Source organism: Gallus gallus, chromosome 2, assembly GCF_016699485.2.
Source record: "Gallus gallus isolate bGalGal1 chromosome 2, bGalGal1.mat.broiler.GRCg7b, whole genome shotgun sequence".
Classification (NCBI taxonomy): domain Eukaryota; kingdom Metazoa; phylum Chordata; class Aves; order Galliformes; family Phasianidae; genus Gallus; species Gallus gallus.
Window position 1 is genome coordinate 93,692,082 of NC_052533.1, and position 27,176 is coordinate 93,719,257.

General features: G+C 33.5%; 1 protein-coding gene across 2 annotated transcripts in view; it reads right to left on the reverse strand.

Annotated features, from left to right (window-relative positions):
* Positions 1-2,033: 2,033 nt before the first annotated feature.
* The window catches only part of CCDC102B (coiled-coil domain containing 102B), a 130,314-nt gene continuing 105,171 nt past the window's right edge, over positions 2,034-27,176 (reverse strand). For both annotated transcript variants that reach the window (XM_025147806.3, XM_025147805.3), the window contains one exon: positions 2,034-7,922. In XM_025147806.3, the coding sequence (XP_025003574.1) occupies positions 7,833-7,922 (90 nt within the window). In that variant the 3' untranslated portion in view covers positions 2,034-7,832. The remainder of the gene's footprint in view (positions 7,923-27,176) is intronic.

Sequence of the window (27,176 nt, forward strand, 5' to 3'; positions counted from 1 at the left end):
ATACATTTATATGCCTACCAAGTCCTTAATTATTTCTGGTCTTACTACCTCCTGCAGTGTTACAGTGCTATTCTCCATGAGATAATTTTCTATCTCTAGGCCTTTTTGTCTTTCTTGGTGTCATACCTTTGTCCAAATGGCTTTGGTGCGCATCAGAAGGTTGTATTCCTATTTCACTTCATTAAAATATTTTGTATTTGTGTTCTGTACAACATTTTTTATTTTAATTCAATATAAATATGTTGCAAAACCAATATGCAGTAAAAGAGTTAAGTCAAAAATAACACAATGTTAAAATTTAGGACAGAGAACATAGAATTGCTACCTTAAGAAGGTATATAAACAGTGAATTATATACTGTGGTACTTCAATTCAGTAGAAAAAATACAGATCATTTTCTTGAGGGCATAAAGCTTTCTCTTTTGCATTATATCTTTTTCTAGCATGTATAAAACCTGTATTCACTAAGAATTGGAAGAATATTTTCACATTAAAAACCAAGATTTTCTTGGGTTTTGTATTTTTTTTTTTTCTGAGTGCCAAAAAGCTTTTGTCCTGTGTGATTCTTTGTCTCATACAGCCTCTAAATCAATACACTTCCATTAGACTGATATGCTTTTAAACTTACAGTGTAGATGGTTACTACATGAAGGGTTAATTAGAAACTAATATTGAGAAGATACTTTCATTTAAAATACATGGAAACTTTGCATTTGGCCAAATCAATGAAATAAAGCATTGTTCCAACAGCGCTTTAGGAAATTATGATGGAGAAAAGTAAGAAAAGCCTGTCTTTTGAGATTGTTGTTTCTACTTTATGTTGCCTAAATATTAGTTAGGAGTAAAAAACTTTCCTTACATCTCCCATAGCACACTGCCTATGGAAAATAGTTACATTTTCACTAGTTACAATTCAATAGTTACAATTTCTTTTTCTATGGGTGAAATATTTTACTATGGGAAATCAGGCTAGAAAAAAATGGCAATCATAGATTTTGAGTTATACTATGCATTTCCCTATAGAATCAGGTTATATATATATTTTTTTTTTCACAGCGTAACAAACAGAACCTTTAGTCAGGGAAGTGTACCTGACTTACCCAAGAATTGTTTTCATTTCTGCCACCCTGATTATTTTTCCTCTCATAGTTCCAGAACCTAAATACTTCTTTTAAGAATTTGAAATTTATTTCTTGCATTTAATCACAACATGATGGGTCTTGCTAGTTGCTACTGTAAAATTATTATAAAATTAATATTTACTTTTTAATTATGTAGTGTCTAGTGTTGCTATGAAAAATAAAGTTAACTAGTGTTAAGGGTGGAGCTGAACTACACATGGTTGCTCATATGCTTTATATATATATATATATATATATATAAAGAAGAGATATTGGAACATTCAGAACAAAAATCATGAATATCACTGACTTTCAGCACAGAAGAATCTATGTCAGATTAGGACAGATTTAGGATTCAGATTAGTTTCAAAACAAAAATCAAATAGTACAATAGAGACACAGAAAAACTTTGAAAAACTCGGAAAAAAGTTTTGAGAAATGAGACATGAAAAACTGAATCTGGTTTCCTCATAAGAATTCTGTTTCTCAGAGTGTTATGTATATGAAGGGGTTGTTGTGTGGGCACAGAATAGTGTGTAGGCTTTGAGAATCCAAAAACTCCCATGTTAGGTTCCAAAAGATTAAACTTCATTTTACTGAGACATTTGGGAGAACAGAAATATATATTAAATAATAATAATAAAGTATTTAACATATCATATAATTTCTGGGGGGAAAAAATCACTGTTTTCTTTTTTTTTTTTTTTTTTAATATGTTTAAATTTCCAGATTTTTCATAATAATGAGAAAACCAGTCAACTATCATTTCAACTTTCTTACTGATTGTTTTGAAATGTGGATTCTACTTTTAGCTTTAAAACAAACAAACAAAACATAACAATTATACTACCAGATATATAAAATGACAAATCATTTTATATGATTTATAATCATTATAAAATGATCCAATAATGCTATTGCATGCAACTTCTATGTCCCACTAAAATGATAGTTACAGAACAAAATCTGAAATTTGGTTATCAAATGAAATTGTAATAATATTTTGCTGTAATTTGTAAGGTTGAACTACCATAAGCGTGTACGGGAGGTTGCATATGGCAGAAGTACTAGCTTTCTGCTTTCCTAGTTTCCATTATGAAGTTACCCTAGAAAATTTTTTTCTGTTTTTGGTCTTCCAGAATCCTGAGAGTAAATAAAATTCTGTCAATAGAACAAAGTTCTGTATCAGTATTGATGTACATCTATAACTATGTTAATGTAATCCACTTATGTGTTAAAAAAAACATGGGACTTGTGCTGCTTACATTTACTGTACGGTTTCAGAGATGAAATTATTGTGAAAAGACAGTCTATTCCAGATTGTCTTACACCGTCTTATACATCTTAGTCTGCTTATATTTATATCCATGAAGCCAGAGGTTTCTTACAGGAACATTACAAATATAATATTAAATATATGCCTTGCATATAGGTACAAAACTGAATTGTTTTTAGGATGCAAATTAGATTTTTAATTTTTGCATAGAGATAATTACAGGTAAACCAAATGTAGCTGAATATATACATGTATATATTTTTGGTAGAGTGCACTCCTCAGTTTCACTGAAACACTGAAACATTTCACTTTCCTCACTAATCTTCCAATAGCACTTGAAATAGACATGTCATGAGAATGCAATAGAACTACAACAACATAATACACAGATATAATAAATATGCAAAGTATATATAAAATATTCTCAAAAAATATATTCAAGTTAAGAGTAGAGAAGTTCCTCAGGTTTCATGATTTAACTTACTTTCACACAGGATACTGCTTTTTCTCACCTTCACTTTAAAAAGTACAGGACAAAAATATTGAAAAATGAAATTGGCTGCATAGGGTGCTTTTTTTTTCTCCAAGACATTGCTGTGGTTTTCAGTTTAGAGTCACATAATACTCAGTACGGAATGGTTTGGAATAAATAAGTATGATACTCCATATTAGAAATTGCATATAAAATCACTTCTGCAAATTAGTTTAATCAATGTTAATGTTACCAGCCTCAGCCCAATGTGATGATAAAATATCAAAATGTAAACAGAATATTATTGGAAGCAGCGATGGAGAAGACAGAGAGAATAGATACATGTGCTACAGTGAGAATTATAAAACAAAGAATTAGGGTCATAATTCTACATCTTTTTTTAAGTTATTTATTTCTTGCTTGCTTTTTTAAAAATGTTAAAATGTGGTGAATCATACTTAATTTTTCAAAACCTTACCTGCCTTTCCACATGCTTCCTTATATGAAAATACGGATAGAAGATTAAAGAAAGAAAATAATAACTCTTATGTAAAATATTTGTTTCTTTTTGCTGAGTTGTACATTATTACTTTTGTGCTTATGTTGTACAAGACTGATTTTGAGTTATTTTTTCCTGACAATTCTAAGGTGATTTTCAATTTAAAAGAGCTGTGAAAATGAGGTCTTCTTTATAACATGTTCTCAGTTCTGTTTCCCATGTGTATATATTTTTTAACGTGGTTAAATTCTAATAGCCATATAACTCATGAGGCTCCCCTTTTCCTGGGTCCATTAAAAGACTCTCATTCAACACAGAGCTCACAAAAAAGTATTTTCTTTCTCTCCTTTGATATATGTTGGGATGTATAATGGTGCAAACTCCGAGAATGTTAGTGGATTTAATTAACAAAATATGGAACATTTCATTTATTATCACTGACAATTACAGTGAATTTTAGCTTTTGGCTCACAAATACATGGAACCTATCAAGCAGTATGTCTAAACCTCATTCTCATTAGTGAGAGTCCTGTTTAAGTTTTGAAATGTTCCTGCAGTTTATTATACATTTTAATTTCTTTTTTCTCGTAAACAAATATGCAAAACAAGTGCCTGCAACAAAGAGAAGTAAAGATGAATGGTAACAGCAGATTTACAGAGCTAACAAGCAATAAAGCCTTCTTATTAACCTAACTACACTTCCAGCTTAACATGTGTTTTTTGCTTTCTTTTTCAAAAATGAAGAATGCATTCTGATCTTGGTGAATAAACTATCAAATTTTAACACTAGAAAATTGCAGTAGCTGCAGTAAGATTTCTTGTTCTCCCTTTATACATCCAAACAACTTTGCTTCCTTTGTATTTAATAAATTAGTGTTGCTGGTTAAGTTTTACATGACACAGGATTTAATAATCAAATAAAGCATATTATTGCAAGCCACAATACAAAGCCATTTCAAATCTCAAAGTTATGTCTCTTAAATTCTGTGTGTTTTTGGATATCAGTGAAGTAATGTAATATGCAAGGAGAAGCTGCTGAATTCATTTATATTTCATTATCTGTCTGGAAGGTCAGCATTCGTTTATTGACAGAAATATAGTATGTTGTATATGTACCATAGCATTTTATTTGATATGTTCAATAATGGACAATATGTTAATACTTCTTCATTTTAGAATCTTTTACTAGGAAAATATTCAAAGCTTAAAAGAAAAGTAGCATGCCTTTATTTTTCCTTTTCTTATCTTCATTTTCTTCTTTTCAAAAGTTAATAACTTTAAGAATTATTTTATTCAATCTCAGCATAAGCTTATTTATTACCATTTTCTAATTACGATCAATTGTCTTCTGAAATGGCTTTGCCTGGAAGATATCCTGTTAATGATAAAAGCAGGCAACTGAATCACATCTTCACTAGAGCATAGTTATTTTTGTTGAACATCATTACAACATCCCTTGAAATAATCACTGATTTTTAGATCCTTTTTCTCATATTAGACAAATTATTAATATGTGTTTTTTTTTTTTTTTTTTAATTTCAGTTGAATAACATTCCTTACCCTCTCCTTGAAGTCATACAATAAATGTTGTGTACTAGTAGAGGGCATCAAATAATCTCTGTAGTTCCTGAGAAATTGTTACTTAGTGGTATATTTTTAATTTAGTATTTGAGGATTCTTTCCCATTAAAGTGAGGAAAATAGGTTCATGTTACCCTTAGATGAACTTTTAATTTGATAAGATTTAGGCACAAACTCATCAAGACAACGGGAGTTGGGGAATAGAGAGGTAGAGATTTCATGAAAAAAATAAATAAATAAATAAAATCACAGCTTTTAATTAAACTCTGATATCTCTGTCCCTCCTGGAGACAAAGTTCTGGACTGCTCAAATGCACTTAAGACATATTCCAATGTTCACTTGATGGAGCAGAATAAGAATACATTCTTTTGAAATATTTCTTGAAAAGGGTTTGCAAAAGTACTCTAAAGGGAAGCTGATACATCCCTCAGAAAAGTAGTATTTTATTTAGGGATGAGGATGTATAAGACAGCATTAACCTTATTCCTATATCCACTCCTAGATGACAACTAGACCACATTAATCGTTCTTTCCTATCTCTCTAATCTTTTAAATGTTTTGTACCAATATGAAATAATATAGACATTTGTTGCTTTAACTAAGATGTAACAGAATTTACCAGCTGTGAAAGTTATTTGTAGGTCTTTTTGTGTTTATTTGTGTTTATTATTTGTTTGTTAAACTAACTGATATGCAACATATACAGTATCATCAGTTAAAAAGAATAACAAGAAATATCAGCTTTTATTTTTTTTTATTTTTTTATTTTTCTTCCGAGAAGCATTCCGCTATTTTAAGCACCAGTCATTCCCTTTGAGAAATTGAGGATGACTGAATGGTTTGGAAATAGATTTAGGGGAGGTTTTCCTGATAATTTTTTGAAATTTTATCCTTAGTGACTTTGAGCAAGCCACTCTTTCTGCACAAATATGCATCTTCTCTGTCCACCAAGGGGAATGTGAAGGTGAATGGATGGGAATATCGGTATAGAGCAAATATCATAGATGTATATTTAAGATCAGGAGATATTCTAGTATTATGATGAAAAGGTCATAAATTAACATTCTCTGACATTCTCAACTGCAGTGAGGGCAATTATGCATTATTATCTCTTGGATTTCCTTCAAGTGACTAATTTACAGGTAGGCTTCCTCACAGAGACCTCTGAAGTTCTCTGTGTAAGTAGCTGCTGAAATAAATATTTTATGCACTTAACAGATGCAGATGTAGCTAAATTTTCTCAGGGAACAGGGAGAAATTATAAAAAACTAAAGTGACTTATCTGATTATTGCACTCTTGCAATAAAATTTAAGCACCACTATTAAAAAGAAGGCACTTGAAAGTAAAATATGGTCAGTAAGGTGATTACAAAGAATCATGTGGGATAGCAAGTGTTTCTTCATGAGAAAGAAAACATATTGTATCATTATTCTGAAATACATATTCTAGAATACGTCCAATGATCTCTTTATTGCAACCATGAGCACTGGAATAGACAGGTATATCACACCAACTATGTATTATAATACAGTGAAGTGAAGGACAAAAGTACTAAAGGTTTATATAGAAGTGCAAGTCAGATTAGCAAAAGGTAGCTCCTAGCTTTTGATTTCCATCAATATCCTTATTAGTCTGGCAAGCTGTTACCACAGTGATGTTCTCCAGCTCCAATTAAACATTATTTGTTTTTCTTTCATATTTAGAGATACAGAGAGAAGAATAGAATCCTAGTTTCCTCAGTAACTTGTGGAATTGTTCAACTTGATTTTTAGCTATAGATAGTTCTGTAGGCTTTAAGAGATTTTGCTGAATTGCTGAAACCCTAGTTTTATCTCTAAAAGACCCTTATTTCTAATGGCTTGTCAGAGAAAACAAAAAATTGCTTGTCTGTAGAGGATAGATAAAAACTTTTATCAGTAAGTTGTTTTCTGGCATTACTATATTTTCAGGTATTTCAGTGTAAACATAGAAGTACATTTGGCTGTTACAGCATTTAAAAATCAATAATTATGCACTTCTAATTTCTATGGACCATACTGACATTTTCAGTACTGTTATGTTACACAGTGGGGTGTCATGAAGTTGCTCCAACTCTACCTGCTCACAGATTCCTAGGCAAAACATGATTCTTACAAAATTGTTAACCTTTCGTGTCTTTCATTCACGAACTTTACAAATCCCCACTTAAATCTAAGCAAAAATTGTAAATGAGACACACTGTTTTCACACCAATTTCCACAGCAGAGATAACAATTATGAAAATAATTATTCCTTTTTCTATGGTCCTGCACAAATTCAATGAAAAAAAAAAAAAAAAGACCCAAGAAAAAGCAACTACACGATCACTGAAGCAGATTTAGAAGGAGTTTGCAGGATATTAGTAGGGAGAGAAATGTTAGGTTTAACTAAAACATACTACTCTGGCAGAACTAGTGAAACTGAGAAATAGTTATTTCCCATTGCTGTATGAAAAAAAAAAAAAAAAAAGAGACAAGGCAAAAAGCACTGACTTCCATTTCAGACTCACTGTCTTCACAGAACCAACTATGAAACTCTCTCCCTTCCCATGTACATTGTCAATTTTTTCCCCCCACATTAAACTATGGGCTACATCAATTAGAATTCATCTCTTGCTTTAGAAGATGGCAATTAAGACAAATGAGAAGGAAGAACAAATTGCAAAATATTCTAATCTGGTGAACAACACATTTCTATGGTCCTTACTGAAAATGTCAAATACGTAGAAACAATGCATGTAGTGTTTCTATGTAGGTTGCATGTACTTCCACTGTTTAATTTTCCCATAAGTCTTTTGAAGTCTTTAAGTATTTTGTCCCTTTATTTCCTGTTAGCCTTGTTGCAGCAGGTAATGTCCCATCTCTTCATTCACTGTCTTGGTGGAATTTCCAACAACATACAAGGAACTTTGCCTGGTCCCAAATTCTGAGCTCATTTTCTTCTGTCTCATTAATCTGAAATGAAATTGTTTAAAAAAAAAAAAAACAAAAAACAATTGTGATGAGAGCACTAGGTGGAAAAGCCATTTCAAATTTAAAACAATTGCAGATCAAATTTCTTCTAAGAAAACATTTTGGGGGGGGGACCTGTAGAATTGAGATGAGATGCAATCTTACACTACTGTTAACTTTATTTAACTTTATTGTACATCCTGGATATTTTTCAATTGATTCTAAAATAAAATAAAATATAAAATAAACAAAAACAAAAACAAAAAAAAAAGAAGAAAAAAAGAGAGAACAAGTTTTTAGAGCAATTACTTGGAATTGTCTTTCACAGGGAGAAGCAGGCTACACTTGCTTCGCTTCTGATGACTCAAGCCATTATTTATTGATTGGCATCTCTGAACTGCAGTATTATTGATATTCAAGATACATTTACTGCACTCACATCTAACTCCTGAGTTGTTGGTGGTTGTTTTTTTTTTTTTGTTTTTTGTTTTTTGTTTTGTGTGTGTGTGTTTTTATTGGAAGAAAGGAATGTGGAGAACAGTACAAAAGATCAAAGATATTTTCAATCTCTCATTTACCTGAATTCTAGCCACTCATCCATCACGAAGGCCTCACATTACACTAATAGCAGAAGGGAGAGGTTATTTACAAAAAATATGACCATTATAAAGTTCATCATTAAAACACAACTATACTAAAAATATGTGAGTTTTAATAAATCTTCCTTTGATAAACCCCATTCTCAATAACAACATATATCAGAACAAGAATATTCATTCAAGTTGGGCATCAAAAACATCTGTCAACACTCAGAGCACAGTAAACAGATATTCAATAGTTCTGCACAGATTTGATTTATCAAGATTTACAAGCTCAAGCATTACCCAAAGTAGCTACACTACAAACCAATCCAAGAAGATTGCAAGTAAGAGCAAATAAATTCTGGCAGATCTATATTGTTTATTTTTATTACTACATAGGTCACTCAACATGGTCACTCACATAGGCCAACTCAACATGGCTTGTTTTCACTTTGCTGCTGCCACTGCTGAAATACACTACCTACTGCTTCACTGTGCCCACAGTTCCTATTTGGTCTCCATAAACTTTCAGCAAACATCAATGAATGCCAATGGGCGACATTTTTCCACATGGAGGAATTCAATTACACATTTTGCTCTGTATGCACTTCTATGTCAGACATCAATTTGTCATACTGCTCCTTTGCTGCCATCTGTCACACTGCAACAAAATGTAAGGGAGTACTGGCTGAAATGTTCAACCTCTACTGCCATACCACCAACACCTGCCTCTGATGTCGTGAGTCAACAGAGTAAGACAGAAGGTGTTACTTTCAGAGTGGCCCTTCTAGTTTTTATCTCATACATAATTAACTGAAAATATCCTGTGTTCTAGATTTACAGGTACACACCTCAGATTCTGTCCATATCATCTCTGCACTTTCATTGAAATCCTATCACAAACCACAGTGCAATTCCTATGTTTTTTTTTTTTTAATTATTATTTTTCTTATGTAACTTGATGAGGTTTTCAGAAAAAGGAATTCACAAAGCATGTGCCTAGTCTTGACTCTAGGAGCTTCTCTGTAGCTGTAACTCAGTTTCTATCAGTAAGAATGGGTCAGTCATGCTACTGCACATAAACGTCTAACAATATGTCATTTGCTTAGTAAACATGTTAGGTAATTATTTTTTAGAAAAAAACAGCATCACAAGTAAAATTTACTCTGGGTTAAGCAAGCTTGTACAAATGCCTGTTCTATTGTATTTAAAAAATCAGAGCTATTTTTGCAATGTGATTGTTTACAATGGCACTGTAAACATGATGCTACTGTCTACGGATGAACATGTCACTCAGACTAATTGCTAAGCACTACATCAGTAAGAGTCAATAAGATGGTAGATTCTTCACCCTGCTGGATACACAAGACTAGGCAAATCAGAAACTTAGCTGTCACTACTGAGTTTCACAGGATCTTTCTAAAACAATTTCTTTGAAGCAGTGTTCCTTTCAATTACTTTAATTTCATAATGTTCAATAATAACTTTACTTTATTAAAAATTCTAGATAAGTGTTATTAACTACTCCTTATTATTAAAAGTACTTGTGAATATATTAGTGCAATGTCATTTATTGTTCCCTCATTTTCTATTCATTTTGCTAATCTATAATATTTTAATAAAACCTTACATCACTAAAGCTAGCAACTGAAAGAGTTTTAAATTAAAGAAACTAAAAATATCTAAAATATATTAACCATAGTGAATAAGTATTGGCTTCTATTGTTCCCCTAGGAACACACATACTACATTTTTAAGGAAAATCATGTTACTTATTTTTAAATATTTCTTTGTTAAATTAGAAATACTCAGTCTGGTGCTTCTGCATGTATTGTTTATCTAACATCTGTAAAACAGAAAGAGAGTTTCACTTTAACTTCTATTTCCTAAAAAAATTAATACAGTTATGAATATTGTCAGCTACAAAACAAGACAGCCCATGAGTACATAGATTGGTATGTCCAAATGTTTATGCAAAAGAAGACATCCTTGCCAGAACTCACTAGCATGTAGACAATTTTATTTAAAACAAGTCCCAATCTGTAGTGAAGCACAACACTTAAGAATGCCTATTGAGAAGCTAACATATAAGAAATTCCAGTCGTTTACAGACAGGTTTCAAGCAATTGTCAAGCCTAAGCACACATGACAAGACATAAGTGGAGTATATCATGCATATGTCAGAAGGATTTGGCTCAGTTACTCTACTGTTTACATGACATAATTCCTACAAGTAGTTATCTGCTATTGTACCTTCAATATATGTATTATTTGCATTATATGTGATAATAGTAATGAAAGGTCTGTGGAGTTTGTGTGACTATGTGCTCCAAAATATGGTGTACTCCTGATGGAGAGATGCTGCAATGAGGTTAAGACAGTAGCAACACAATTATCAAAGCATGAACATGTATTCCTATTACTGTTATTACCAGTATACTAAATTCAAGAGCTTATATGTAAGTAGGCAACAATAATAATAATAATAAACATGTTTAAGAAGAATTAATTCTACCAGATTTTATAACACAAGATAAAATGGTTATAGTTTTAAATTTTCCTACCTCAACATTAAAAACATAAGTATACTAAGGCTATAAATGTATCTGGGGTCACGTAAGGCTGGTTTGCACTACTTAACTTCTTATAGAAAAACACAGGCACAAAATCAGTACGGAAAGCTATCCATGTTAGCAGGCTAATGCAAGAAGCCTCTTAAAAACAGGGTGAAATGTTCTCTTCATATATCTATCACAATTATTAGTAGGATGTCTGGAGTTTCTCATTCAATTCTTCTAATCACAGAGAGAGTCAAGGCTCCTGAACTGAGAGTTCTTATTATACCTCTGCCTGCTGTTGTGTTTTTAAAGATATCATAGTATTGGAATTGTGAACACTGTCATATTTCCTGACAGTTATTTATATTACCTGCACATGGGGTTAAAAAGTACAAAGATCTAACACTGTACTCCAATATTTTACTCAAAGAATCCTAGCGTCATATAAAAACATTGCAAGGAAATGGTGTAGGAGGGTAAGGGAGGATTGCTACTACATTCAAGAACAACTCATTATTCTGTGTTTAAATTTAGCATTTTTTAAAAAATATTTCTGCACAACAACACACATTTCTAGAATATTACATTTATATTAAATGGCTGATACCTCGTGAATTTGGTAAAGTTTCATAATAAAGTTTCTTTATTATGAGAGTTTTTCAACTTGCGTGTGGTTTCTGGGTAGAAGACGTACCATAAATGTCAGAGGCTTTCCCAGTTTATATTTTTTTCTTATTTTAATTTCTTATCTATGTTCAACAGAGCTGTGTGGTGTGAAGAAAGCTGAGAGAAGCTAACAGTTCAGCAGCAGGTTGGTAGCTGATGGCATACTTTGATATCAAAGTTACCTTCAAGGGGGAAAAAACACAGCAAACAACAAGACAACAGAGATCAAGGATAAAAGAAAACCTGTCCTTCGAGAAAGAAGGGAGGAGGAAATGTTACTTTGCATTTCATCCCAACATTGACTGCAGACATAGAATTTACATTGCACGTGAAAGATACACTTTCAGAAACATCAGTAAAATTGAAGAAGAGGAGTCCCAGTGATATTTTAGACAAATATTTATTCAATTAATATTTCTAATTAGCAGAAACATTTCTGTAAATATTTTTTATCTCATTTAGCTATTATTCGCAGCTCTCTGTCTAAACAGAGCAGAAGGATTCAGTCTTGCAGGTGGTTTGCTGCAGACCTGGATAAATTCAATTAAAACAAACAAACAAACAAACAAAAAAACCCAAACAACAACCTAGAAGACAGACTAGATTAAAAAATAAAATCTTTTTTTTTTTTTTAATGAGAAATAAGGAAATTTTTCCCATTGGTAGCCTGCACTCGCTGGCCTTAACAACACCTGGCACTTCAGAAAGGATGGAGCAAGAAGTTCTTCTCTTGCATTTCTCATCCACAAGGCATAAATGGAGCCAGATGAAGTGGGAACCACTTCTGCTCCAGTGTGCTGGTGCTCCCTGAGACAGGCAGGAAGCATCTGATTGCACATGTGCCCACACAAAGCATGGTCAGCTCTGCAGTTATGTAAGCAGTTTATACGGCCAGAGGAGAGTGAGTCAAAAGTCCTTTGTACATGTAAGGACTACAGAACTGTGTTAAAAATTATTGCCTAAAAGGGATTAAAATTGTGGAAAAGCCTAACAATAAGAAGAATATGCAATTGTGGTAGTAAAAAAAGAGTAAAAATAAAATGTATGTCTTCTGAGATAAAGCATTTTAAAGTCTTTTTCTTAACAACAGAAAAATAGAAGGTGTTATCAAAGTCAGCTAACAAAATCATGGAAATGCTCAGCCTTATAAAACAGGCAGCATACCATATGTCCACCAATATCCACTACAACAGGAACATTAAGAAAGCCATTAAGATAGTGTCCCCATTGTGCTCAGGTATGCAATAACATATGGCATATTTCCTGCTTCACTGTGCATTTTCTTCCTTTTGTTGTTCAGCATCACTAATTTAGAGCTCAATTGCTATAGTTTTTTTGCATGTATTTCTCTACAGAATATTTTAAAACTCTTCATTTCTGCTTAAAATTAATACATTTTTAATGTATCTGTATAAGAAGTATTAAGAAGTATGACTTTCCCCAAACTTTATTTAACTGGTAGAGATAGAGAAATAATTTTAAGGTAGCTACACATCATACTAAAATTATTACTAATTATGTCCTCATAAAATTTGCTGTAATAGTGCTGCAGTGAAGCACTACAAAGTTGTTGTTGGCATTAGTGAAGACTTCCCAAGGAAAACGGAGGTATATCTCAGAAGTGTGGACAAGAGGCAAATAGTAACTGACTGATGTAGCAGTGATAAAATACAACCAGAAATACAAACTGAAAATTTTTCCACACCTATATGTGTGGAGAAAAGAGGGAATTCTAGATGCCTGAAAGCCTTTTGTCCTTCATGAATATTTGTATCCAAAATTCTGAAAACAAGAAAGGAATATCAGAATTGTCATAAATAAAATGCAAATCATTTGAGATATATTGTTTCTCTCTGTGGTATTTACAAATTCTGCAAGCCCTGTAGCATTTCTCACCCATGACAGTAGGATTATGAAACATGGAATCACCAAGATTGGAGAAGACTTACAAGATTATCCAGTCCAACCATTCACCTATAACCAATAGTTCTCACTAAACCATGTCCCTCATCACATCTAAACCCTACTTGAACACCTCCAAGGGTCGGTGACACCACCACCTCCCTGGGCAGCCCATTCTAGTGCCTGACCACTCTTCTGGAGAAGAAGTATTTCCTAACACCTAACCTGAATCTTCCCTGGCACAACTTAAGGCCACACCCTCTAGTCCTATCACAAATTACACAAGAGAAGAGGCTGACCCCCAGCTCACCTCAACCTCCCTTCAGTTAGTTATAGAGAGCGACTAGGATAGGATAGGATAGGATAGGATAGGATAGGATAGGATAGGATAGGATAGGATAGGATAGGATAGGATAGGATAGGATAGGATAGGATAGGATAGGATAGGATAGCTCAGGTTGGAAAAGACCTTAATGATCTTCAAGTCCAACCACAACCTAACCATACTACTCTAACTCTACCAACCCACTGCTAAATCATAGCCACCTCAAAAACTTCCTAAATAATTAGTTGTAATATTTTCTCTAGCTTGAAACATGACAAAATACATACTTTTTTCAGCAAAATTGCACTACTGCAAATGGAAAACAGCAATTTGCTACTGAGTCACTGTAGCTATACAGATCAGAACCTGAAAGTAAGATTTCAGGAGACTGAGTAGTTCCTACCGTCTGGCAAGTCCTTTAAGAAAGGCAGAGAAGAGCATTGTGCAGTGGGCATAAAGACTCCTTAAAACTGTTATTCATAAATTTGGATTCACCAGGAAAACCTGGTGAGGTTTTCCAAAGGAAGAATCACTCTAATTTATAAGATAGCAGTTTTACTCTTCCAGCAAATAATAAAAATTAAGATGACCTTTTAAAATGCCAGATTTAGCTTAAGCTATTTTTCCTTAATTCTCAGATAATCACATATTTCTGCTTGTTTGACTTTGCATAGTAGCTACTTTCTTCAGTTGTATATTTTAGAATCTGATCATGCCAAGATTGTGCCATGCATTTATCAGAAAAAAAAAAAAAAAAAATTGCTTTTCTGAGGAAAATGTTTCAACTACTTGAAAGAAGAAGAGATTCAGACACCCTCTTCTCACAAAAGGAAACAAGAAATAATTTCAGGTTTTAGAGAACTAACAGTAAACTCATGACTTTTCTGACTTTGATTTCTAGAATAACCTAAACCTACTTGAATGAACCAGAACATACATATAATCTTGTTTAAAAGGGAAGAATGCAGAAAAAAAGTACATTTTCCACAATGTCTTACAATGTGTTTTCACCATATTAGTCTCTATTTATGTCTCGTATAGTTGTACCAATAAATACATTAATTCTTGCATACAGTAAGGCTAAATAAAAATCCTTTCTGACATTGTTCTCTGACATTCATATCATAAGCACTCAAAATTTGAATACCCTTAAAAGTAAAAATTGGAAAAAAAAAGATGTCAGAAATATCAAATATTTATCAACCTGTAGTGCAATCCGTTTTGTTTTATTTCTTCATATAGTCAGATTAAGACAAAAAAAGCCATTGACATTTAGCTAAAAGACTCCTTGTTAAAAAACAAACTAAAGCCTACTTGGGAAAAGTAGGTGTTGTAAGTAGATATGAGACTTACAGGTAGGTAGCATGAGACTTACTTGTGTAATGTGCCCTAATGTTTTTTGACAAAATGGCTTTTGGCTTTTCTAGTTCTACAGAGAATATAGTATTAATAATATACACTTAATTTTCCTCTATGAAGTGTAATTTACGTGGAAGGCTCTATTTTTTCTTTTTCTTTTTTTCCTTCTTCTTAAAGCTATTAAAAAAGAAAAAAAGAAAAAAAGAAAAAGGATAAGAAAGCAAAATCTCTTTTCCTATTCTTCTTATATACATTAAGTCACTTTCTCCAGTATTATTTTCAACTACATAATCTTCAGACCAACGAAAAGCATGATCGTCTTTCATCCCAGTAATTACATGCTTGCTATCTACAATTTAGTTCCATTTACCCTTTCAGAATTCTTAACTTTTAACAGTTGTTCAATATGCATCTTCATTACTTCTCCTTTATTTCTTCCAGGTATAAGAAGTATTCAACTCTGTAGCAGATATTAACTTTTTTTCTTTTTCTTTTTCTTTCTTTCTTTTTTTTTTTCCCTTTTCCACTTTCTATTCTCTGCCTAAAATGTATCTAGAAATATGACTCCATCTATAGTGGAGTATCTTCAGAACCATGCCAAATCATTTCTTTATGTACTTTTTTTTTTTTTTTTTTTTACTTTGACAACATTACACTAATATTTAAACAGAAAATGAAGTTCTTCTCAAAATAGGGGGAAAAAATGTATGCTTAAAAAAATAAACTGTTTAATTCCTGAAAAAAAACTACTTTTGATGTGATATCATCAAATGTTCTACCTCCTACAGGCAATACTTTCTACAAACACTACTATAAATTGCTTTATAGCCGCAGAATGAAAAGTATATGAGAGCTTTGGGAAGCACTAGAGTTCTGCAATACACCATGTCCTGCCTTGGACAATTGCCCAAAACACACTTTTCATCTTTGACATTATTACAGTCTGATATCTCTTGAACTGTCTGTAGTAGAAACAAACACCGTGCATCACTGCAGTACTGTGATTACAAGCTCTGCAACAGTACAAGCATTTATTTTTAAACTTGTAAGGTTGAGAGATAGAATGTGAACATGTACACAGAAAGCACTTATTCTGTCCCCTTTCACTCCTCCCAGCTTTAAATTCCAGCATGTTAGAGGCTGCTATCTCACAAACTGTTAAAGATATCATGCAGCTAGAAAATTATCTAACAGGAAATTCAAATCTCAGCTTTCAAATATCACAAAGCACAGATCTCTATCTCCATGGTTTGTAAGGTTTTGGCTGCTGATATCATGTGGGAACTGACTTGAAAATAAGCAAATGGTGATCTGCTGATTTTGAACATTCTGTCATCTTACAACCTATCATGTCTGATAAAATATTCCATGTGCTTTTAGGACAATTACCTTAACTATGCAAAAAGCAGGAAAAAGAAGTGATTCTTAAATGACAGTAAAACAGAAAATGCCAGTGACACCAGTGTTTTATCTACCAAAGTGTTAGCTGACCAAATTGATATTTACCAGATATCATTCATAGTTTTGGTTTCATACTGGAAAAATGAAAAAAAAACAAAGAAAGGTGTCTGTTTTTCAAAAAGAATGACTTTTTCAGTAAGAAAAGATGCCTGAAATCTTCCATGTCTCAATTATATCCATAATTTATCTAATTTGCAATACAATTCAGGACCACTTATTATCTGCAAACTCAATTGAAAAGTCTAATATTATTCTGACAGTGCTAGGACACAAGCTGGCTGTTTGTCTGCAGTCTATTTTCTGGTAGTTCTTCAGTCTCCAGACCGGTTGTATCAGGAACGTTTGAAAATAAGTCCCTGCTTATTACTTTTAGGATCCTTTTACTGACCTGTTGTTCAGCATGTCAGACAGCACATTTTGGAACCAGTCAGTATGCTCCTCCTGAGTAATTTCCTAAAGCAGATTCACACAAATGAAGCCCTCGGTCATTTTCAAGGCCCTTTGCTAGACTTCCTGCAGTATGGCCATGTCTTTCTTGTACTTCTGTATTGGGAGTCCTGTCACTGGGCTCCACTGAGAAAAGCCTATCCCCCTCTTCTTCACACTTTCTCTTCAAGAATTCATATACATTGATAAGATCTTCCACGAGAATTCCCTTCTTCACATGAAGCAAAACAAGCTTTTTCAGCCTTTCCTCACTGGAGAGATGCTTCAGTTACTTCACCATTTTTGTTATCCTCCATAACCTCTCAGATGACTCATCATCTATCCCCACTCAGAGCTTCCCACATTCCCATAAAGCATAACTCTTTCTCCCTACTTCCCTAGCCCACTCTTCCTAAAGAGACCGTATCCAGACATTGCAGTGTACCAGTCATGTGAGCCATCCAACCACACCTCTGGTATCCCAATAAGATCACAGCCCTTCAGCCACACACACAGATCTCATTCCTTGTTCATTTCCTGTGCTATGTATACTGGTGTACAAACACTTCATATGGTCATGCAGTTGTGATGTTTTCTCAGGAAAGGAATGCAAGTTTTCTCCTTTAATGCTGTCATATCAGCACTACTGATATGTTTCAGGTGGGTCTCCTGCACTATTTTGTTGATTTCAGGTCTTTGCTGTTCACATCATCCCATATCCTCTACTTGCCAACGTGACCAGGAAGAGCAGAAGCCACCTGGTGACGTAAGTCACTGTCTTCCAGCCTTTACCATGATGGAAGACTCCACTTCTTAACTTGGTAAGCATAGACTCTGCATGCGCCTTTTTCAGTACAGTTGAAAGTTTAAGCTTTTTAAGGTACAGGCATGGGGAAGATCCAGTGAATTTCTTCTTCATCATATGATTCTGAGAAGTCTGCACAGCTCCTTTGCTAAGCAATGCAGTTTCACTACCAACATGCAAAGAAAGAGTGAAGGAGCATGAGGAGATATCTTCCCCTCTGTTGACCTCACTGAGAGTCTCCAGACATTTCTGTAGAGCTGCAGCTACCTTAGGGTCTCTTTCTGGGTCAGCACATTGGCTGTGTCAGTGTGGTGGCTCCAATGGGAGCTAGAGTGTGCCCTATGGGATATCATCACCACTGTTGAGAACCATGATGTACTTCTCAGCAGAACATCTGGCCATTTCTGTGCAAAATGTTGCACAAACAGCTGCACCTATTTGCCGCCTTTGTGCTCTCCTTCTGCCGTCAGTGCCATCTTGTTTTCATATTAGGTCAATAGCTGTGTCATGCTTAGCTAATCCACTGACTTCATGATTCTGCAAATCTCATCCACATCCCTCTCAGCTCTTTTCTCAAGTAGAGTCCAAGACTTTTTAATTCTCTCTTTCAAAAGGTACTTTTCCATAAATTTGACCCATTCAGAAGCTGAAGCATATCCAACTATGGTTTTAGAATTTATCCACAAACATAAAAAACTATTTGTATCTAAGATGTAACATAAGTAGTTCAAATTATATGCAGTTGAAAGTTAATTTTACATGTTTTGCCCTCAGTATTTTCTCTGTTTCTTCTGGGTAGATAAGTTTTTATTGCTGTTGATATTCTCTTTCTGGTTATCACATTCCAATTATTTACTATTTCATATCTCTACATCTTTCACAATTTCTGAAGATCAAATATGTCAGACTACTCTTAAGACACTTTAAAGCCTCTTCTAATCATGAACATTGTTGCAGTACCAAAAAAAAAAAAAAAAAAAGTTTATATTTCTCTTTATGGCATCCAACATTAATAGATTATTGGACTAAGATGCTGTGAAACTCTTCTGTGAACAGAAATGGAATCCAGTATTTTTTAATATTGTTAAATCAGGCATAACTTATTCCCCTTATTTCCTGAAAATTCACAGCAGGTGTTTTAGAAGTATCATCATTCTACTCGAATCAGAAATTACAGAAACATGTTGAAAAATTGTCTGTATGTTAATTAAGTTAGATTTTAGGAAATTTTACAGGATTTTATAGAAGGTACATAATCCACATGATCATTATAAATATTTTTCCTGGAAAACATGTAAAAGATACTGCCACACATGTGTGCATGTGCCTATATAGATTAAAAGCATAAAGCCTTGCTAACTGGAAAGAAATGTCCAGACTAATAAGCATGAGTTTCTATTTCACACAAAATCAGTACTAATGTCTCAAAGTTCAAGAGGAATGAGCACAGACTTTAGTCTTTTGTATTTCAGATCGTGATTTATCTCTCTAACAGATGTGCATAATTACAACTTCAAGGATGAAGCTGAAAAACAGTTTCACCTTTGGAACATACAGAGTTATCTTCATGATTAAATTTCATTGCAATATTAATTTGTTCATTAATTTGATGAATTTAAGTCATTCAGAAAATTATCATACATTCTATTCTATTTTTGACGTGAAAGCTGGCCTAACAAAATCTCCCTATTTCTCAGTTAAGAATTTAAATCCCTTAAAGTATCACTGGAGTTTAACAAAGCTAGTTACAGTATGTAAAACTGGATGTATCAAAAATCTTTCACCTTTCCTGTATGTGATCTATTTTCACACAACACATCTAATTTGGCACAAAATTTGCAGGATTGCTTCTCCAGCTCTAACTTTTCCCATCTTCACGTTAGAATATCTCATTTTTCAAATCTTACAAATACAGCCTTGGCTGCAAGTTTCATCTTCAAAAGGGGCCAAGACATTAGACTGTGAAAGTAGGTCTTCTAGATATCATGAATTTAATTAATCATTCAAATGACAGGTTCCCAGAACCTTCTGCAAAGTGCATTATTGGTTATAAATCTCAGCAGTTGGTCATACATCACTTTCTAATTAGTGCACTTTCATATTGCTTGCTACATTCTTACTTCTCTATTATATTTCTTTGCTGCACCTGTAACAATTAATTTTGTAATTATTCTGAGTTTGTGTAATTTGCAGCAAATGACAAGCTTTCAGATTGTTCAATTTTAGATAGAAGCAACAACTTTTCCCCTAGCTCCCAAATGCAAATTTTTTTAATGTTTCTGAATAATTCCAATTTGTCTTTTTAAAACTAGAGTGGAATACAAAAATACATCAAAATTTAAGAATTAACTTCATAAATGAAATATCATTTCAGAAAATGAAACATCATCAAAAATGTATTTCTGTGCACCAAGGAAGCAATCTGGCTTACATTTTGAAAAAATATATTTCTTCAAAACCAAAATACTGCTCATCTGGTTTCCCCATATTAAAGATAGTGATCACAAACACAGGCATCTTAGTGAAAAGTACTACATCTACAATAGTAACAGGAAAATAGTTGATGTGTTTTCTCTGATTGCATTGCGTGAGATGTACTAGAACGTTGATTGGTAATGGTGTTCAGTAGAGGTCAGTATGAGGCTTCAAAAATATTCCATGTCTTTTGTTTGCTGTTGCCTTTAAATGTGCCTCCAAAGTGGGTAAGAAGATCAAATCAATTTTGAAAGCTTTTTAAAAGCTTCCTTTAAGAAAAATGAGTAACTTACTTTTTGTCCCCCCACCCATATGTCAGTATGTGCACATCACAGTAGAAAGTTTTCAGGTGTGGAAATAATGGGTAACCAAGGTTAAAGGTATACACCTTAAAAAAGGTGTATACAATAATGCAATCCTTAACTGTTTGGAAATACTGTTAAAATATTTCATATATATGCTTCACATACTTATCTAAAATCTATAAGATAGTCTTTCTTCTGGTCTCAGGAATAAAATGTAGCTGAAATGTGTGCTGAGAAGTGATGAGTACATCTAAAAGATTTAATTAAAGCTCTCAGGAATAAAGAACAGAACCACTGACACAGAAACTGACATGATAAATTATCTGTTGAAGAATCTTTAAGAAGTGGAAAATACACAGATGAGTACAGAGAAAATGTTTTAAAACGCTCACTGAAGACAATTAGCAAATCTGAGCCATAAAACACATTAAAAATGCTCAGTATAAGGTCATCCACTTACTTTGATATATTCAGAAAAGCTGTAATTAGAAATGATTTCTTTTATAATCAATATGCAAGCAGCGTGGATCTTTAAAAAATTGTTTTTTTTTTAAAGTTACATTTTAAGCTTACAATATTTTCTCTTAGCAGAAAAACATCCGGTGGCTAAATTACCAAGCTAATTATTCTATTAATCATTCTAAAAATGTTATTTGTCTTTGATGACAAAACAATTTCAGGAAAGATCAATTATGCATTTTAAGAACAATTATGGTGATGCTCTGCCTTTTTTTTGAATCGTATATTTAACACAATCACCCACTAGTTCAGGCTAGTTTTCAGAGCAATGTTTTGTAACAGCACATAAGAAGCAATGGGTGTGATGCTGTGGACATTACTATGTTATCAGTGTCAATAAAATAAAACTAGACTTGGCTAATTGTATAGCTAAAACAGAAGCTTCTCTGCTGAAGTAAAATCACTAGCTTGAACAGCATATCAACATCTAAAGCTTAAAGAAAGCATTGAAAACTTCATACAGAGATGCAGGTTACAATGCCAAACAGAATTTTCTTTCCATACTTAATTTCTAGATATCACTGCTAATTCCAGTTTTGTAAACAGATTCAATATAGAGCATCAAGGATAGAGAAAATACAATTTATGCAATTATGAATTTAAATATTCTGGAAGACTGATCCTAAAACTGTAGAGAAACAACATGCATAGTGTTCATTTATTTTGCAGAAGCAAATGTAGCTGGGATGCTGTGTATCCTTTGCATATGAAATTTTTGGTTGAAGTATGCAAGATATTCTCCTTGCAAAACTTATGTAAGTCTCAGTGTTCTCTTCCTACACTCATTTTACACATCCTGACATAATCTCTCATGTTCACTGAAACAGTATCCTTGTGATTCCTTGCTGCCACCATAGTAGGTCAAAAATACAAATATTTTAATCTGTAGATTATAGAAAATGGTGCTATGGTGCTACAAGTTTAGAATCAATCAATTCCCATGATGTGAATCACTTCCCAAAATCTACTGATTCATATCTCTAAATTTGTCACCTCCACTGTGATACATCCATAAATATATCCAGTAAGAAATAAAATATATTTAAATAAAATATATTTTCAGGTTACTTATCCCTTCTGCAGTAGCAGCAGTATTACATGCAATACTTCTGCTGAGGGGAAATAATCCTTTTTTTAGGAGACAGCTTTGACATAAACCTTCAAACACAAAACTTTATTAATTTTTATTAAATTATAATTTAATTAATTTTATTAAAATTTATTAATTTTAACCCATAATTTACTGTTCTTACAGGATATAGTACTGTAGAATGCACACTAATCAGATTTCATATCTTTTGTGCTCAGTGAGTTCCATATCTCAAGAATCTAGTTTTAAGGCACTGAATTCTTCCCTTTTTGTGATTTCCTGAATTGCAGAATCTGCATACATATTTATTCTTACCAAAAAGATTTGTTTAAATGACTATTTCAAAAATTATTCTATGTGTTTGTCACTTAATGATGCAGGTGAACTAACCTATTAAATAATTTTAAATAAGGTTTTTTTTTTTTTCATTTTGCTTTGTGCATATATATCTAAAGAAATCTGAGCAAATACTCATTGCACATTTTTATCTAGTAAACACGGAATGTGACAAAAAAAGAAAACTCAGAGTATTTAATATCTAAATGTTGACCGAATAGCAATGTTTGATGTCTATTAGGGAAGGTAAGGCTTCACTAAAATGTTAAACAAGATCAAGAGTGTTGTCCCCTCCCTTTCCATAAGCATTTAAATAACTGATATTTCATACAGCCTGAATGCTGGGACCTTATTAGCAAATGCCAAATTTCACTTCCAATATTTTCTGCACTGCATTATGTATCTTTTGCTCTTTTCTTCAAGTTAGGGGCATACTGCTAGAATTAGGGGCAATTGAAGAACATCTACACCCTCTCCTAGACTGATCTAGCCTTAAAAAACTTTCCCATCCCAAGCAAAAAAAAAAAAAAAAAACCAAAACAAAACAAAAAGAAAAACAAAACAAACGAACAAACAAACAAAAAACAATCTGAGGAAAAATGAGTGGAGAAGCCAAACACATCCTGTGTTTATGATATATTGTAACTTCACAGTTACAGTAATGCGTGTACTGACAATAATTCCTCTATTCAAATTATTGCAAACTTTTATCAATATTATTACCTAACACATTAGGTAATAATGTTGTTCTCTCTAGTCAGCAATTGATGTTTCTTCCAGCCTCAGTAACATACATAGCCAGTCATACTAAAGAGAAGAGTGTTCTTTCTGTTGGCACTGTTTTTCTCACCATATTTGGAAATCCTCAGCAAGAACAGATAGACTTTATATACTGTTAGAGTTCAGCAAAGGAAAACAAACAAACAAACAAACCTTCCTATCAATACGGTAAGCTGGCAGATATTAGGGCAAGCTGAAAAAGTACATCTGTAGGAAAACGGCAGACTGCTCTGGAAAGAAAAGGTAGCTTGCTGGAAATGCCAGCTAAAAAATTGTTAGGAATGTCCAGCAGAAGTTGTAGAAGAGTGGACAATGCTGTGCATGATACCTTAGAATTTATCAATAGCATACTTCCCTTTTTATTTATTTATTTTATTTTTTAACAAGGAAGTTACAAAATATTAGCTCACTGTAGTGAGGTCACACAGTCACATTCTTAGATGTTCTACAAAGTAATTTAAATCTTTATTATCAGAGATGTGCCATGAACCTAGATTAAACCTTAATGAACCTAGAAAACAGCCTGAGAATCAAAAAATTTATATCCAGAGATAAAGCACATAATACATCTAAATTTTTATTTGTTGTTATTTGGAATGCTGTACTTTGCTTCAGTTTTAACTTCTGTGGTAGCTGCTGTCATTTCCAGCATACCAACCATGAATAATAGAAGTAGACTAGAACTATTGAAGTATCTGTATTAAAAACAGCAGCTAGAACTACCCAGAGAAATGTCAAAGAACAGCACAACTATTCTATTATTAACATGTCTATTCAGGAAAGGATAAAATGAGTATAGAATTAAAATAGTAATGTTTTTGATACTGTTTTAAATATAATACTTCTGTGTATGCAAGCATACAATATTTTTTGTTGAGTTTCTATGATTTTTATCATATCTAACCTATGCTATAAACCACAGATACTGAGATAATAGCGTGCAGGATCCAATCACCTGGAAGTATATTTAAGACATATAGAAATGTTGATGCTAAAGGTTACACTCTCAAATGCAGTAGGAAGACTTAAAAGAGATTGGACATTTCTGTAGATAACTGGTCTGTAGAAAGCATTTGGAAATGACATTTAAAGCTCTTAATTCAAAAATTAAGGCTAAACACAGTTTATTATGTAGGCAGATTTTTCCCAATCAACTTTCTGCATTCATAAATTTGTTAAATGACTGATACTATCCAAGGGGTGGGGGGAATCATTCCTCTAAAAACATGCTGGTTTAATTAGCATAGACACCTTTTGAAGAGCCATCGCAGGGTCTGAACAAAGCTGTGATATCAAGCACAAAATCATTTTTGGAGGAAATTAAGTGACACTCTTACATCTTATTAGACAAAGTACTAATCCTTGCTCCCCCAAGTACTAATACTTGTTCTCTTTATGATGTATAGGATTTTCTAAAAATATGAACACTGCACTGTTATAAAATAGAACACTTTCAATTTAAAAGACTTTGATGTTTTGTCTGATTTGTGGTGTGCATAGATCTTGGACAGCCGTGACAAAGATCCTGCCAAATTTGGAGGACTGGAGCACCTCTCCTATGATAAGAGGTCGAGGGAGCTGGAGCCGTTCAGCCTGGAGAAGAGAAAGGCTCCAGGGAGACCTATAAGTGTCCTTCCAGTAGCTAAAGTAATTCTTGTCCCCTATTAATTTTCAGGGGATGCAAGTATGAGCAATGTATGTACAATTAACTTGCCCACACAGAGGGCTACAGCACAGGCATAGTATCTTTGCTAGTGTGTGCTTTCTCTTCCAATGTTGGGCTTCATACTAGTACATGTGCATCCAGTCCAAGGAAATAAGTCCAAGAAACAGATGGAAGGTTATAGAATTAATAGTGGGAATGGACTCCACTGGCCCTAGTAGTAAGATTTTTTCTCTCTCAGTGGATATAATGGAACATATATGTAAGTTACAATTACAAATAACTCATTGTTAATAATATCAGAGCTCTAAAATGAATTTAATAAATGTAAAGTGTTGTGGTTTTGTTGACTTAGTACTTACTGCATGGACCATGTTCTATAATCAACAATTTATAAGGAATTATATGCCAAATCTTTCATCAGTAATGAGCTTAATTTGACCAAATATTATTAAGTATCTTAATTAAGTCTTCCACAACTGAATTTGTATCTTAGGCAGTGCTGTTTTACTGCAACCCATTAGCCTGTTACTAATATGTGGAAGTGAATTCAGAGTGCATAAAGCAGCACACAGAGCTGGCAATGCTTTTCTGCATAGTGGTGTTGCTATTCTGAGATCTGAATGCTGGTGCTTTTCAAATGAAATTCTGTAATTGCATAATAAACTTTAAAGTAGCAGAGGAAAAAAGAAATAGATAAATTTTTCCAGATGAAAGACTCTGCCAATGGTTTATGGGCTGGTTCAGCCCCGTTCCATGACTAGAAGGGTGGAGGGATTTGGCAAAATCCGTGCCTCCAGAAAAGGGAAACAGGGGACCCCAAAATAATTAAAAACAGCGGCAACAATCTGAGGAGAAACAAACTAATTTACTAAATACAGTATTGGAATGCAAGATAACACACTATAATACAATATAATTAGAATTGAAGCTAATAAATCAAATAGAATGAGAGAAAGAGTATCTGAAAGCTGTAGGCATTATAGTAGCGCGGAGGCAATGCATGTGGTCAGGACGAGAGCCAAGGGAAGAAGGCGGCATCAGATGACTTTGCCAGAGGTTATATCTTCTCTCTGACTGCAAAGTCTCCTGGGGAATGTAGTTCTTCTCTTCCGGACAGGTGCCCGGAACTGGAGTATTAACACTTTAACTCCCAGTGCACTACATGATGTTATGATCTGGAATACCATTAACCAAAAATCATAAAACCATGACAGACTCACATGCATTCAGATTGATTTGTTTGCCTCTATTAAGATTACTATAGTTTGTTCAGTAGTTTAAGAGATTAAAAGGATAGCTACACCATCAGTTTTGTGAAGTTAAAGTGCTACAGTTGCAATACTGCAACCAATTAGGGAAAAGGGAAAATTAAACCATGCTTTTTCTCCTACAACATTTGCACCTCTCTTCCTTGTATAGATATTGACATTTTCAGAGTTCTGGTAGAGTAGAGTAAGAGTTCAACAGCTAGTTGAAACAGAGCTTGGATCTGCATCACTGTAGGCTCATCTGCTTTGGAATTCCAATTCTTGACTCACATGGCCTTTTAAATTGCTTTGTCACAAACTATTCATCCAGTATATCTACAGATATTAGGCAAGACTGAAAAGTTGGAAACCAGACTCAAGTGAACCACAAATCCTCACATGAATTAGAACTGTACCCAAATATGTGTTATAATACAGTACAAAACACAGTTGTGTTTTGAGAAAGATTATATATCAGAATATGTATTTGCTTTTAGAAATGGTTCATAAGAAAGCAGTGGGTATTCTCCTTCAAAATCAACTTATCACTCTTGAAATCTGTAACTCACAGAATTAATGAATGGTTGGAGTTGGAAGAGAGCTTTAAGATCATCCCTGCCGTGGGCGAGGATAGCTCCTACTAGACCAGGCTGCCCAGGGCCCCATCCAACCTAGTCTTGAATACCTCCAGGTATGGTGCATCTACAACTTCTCTGGGCAGCCTGTGCCAGTGCCTTACCACCTTCATAGTAAATA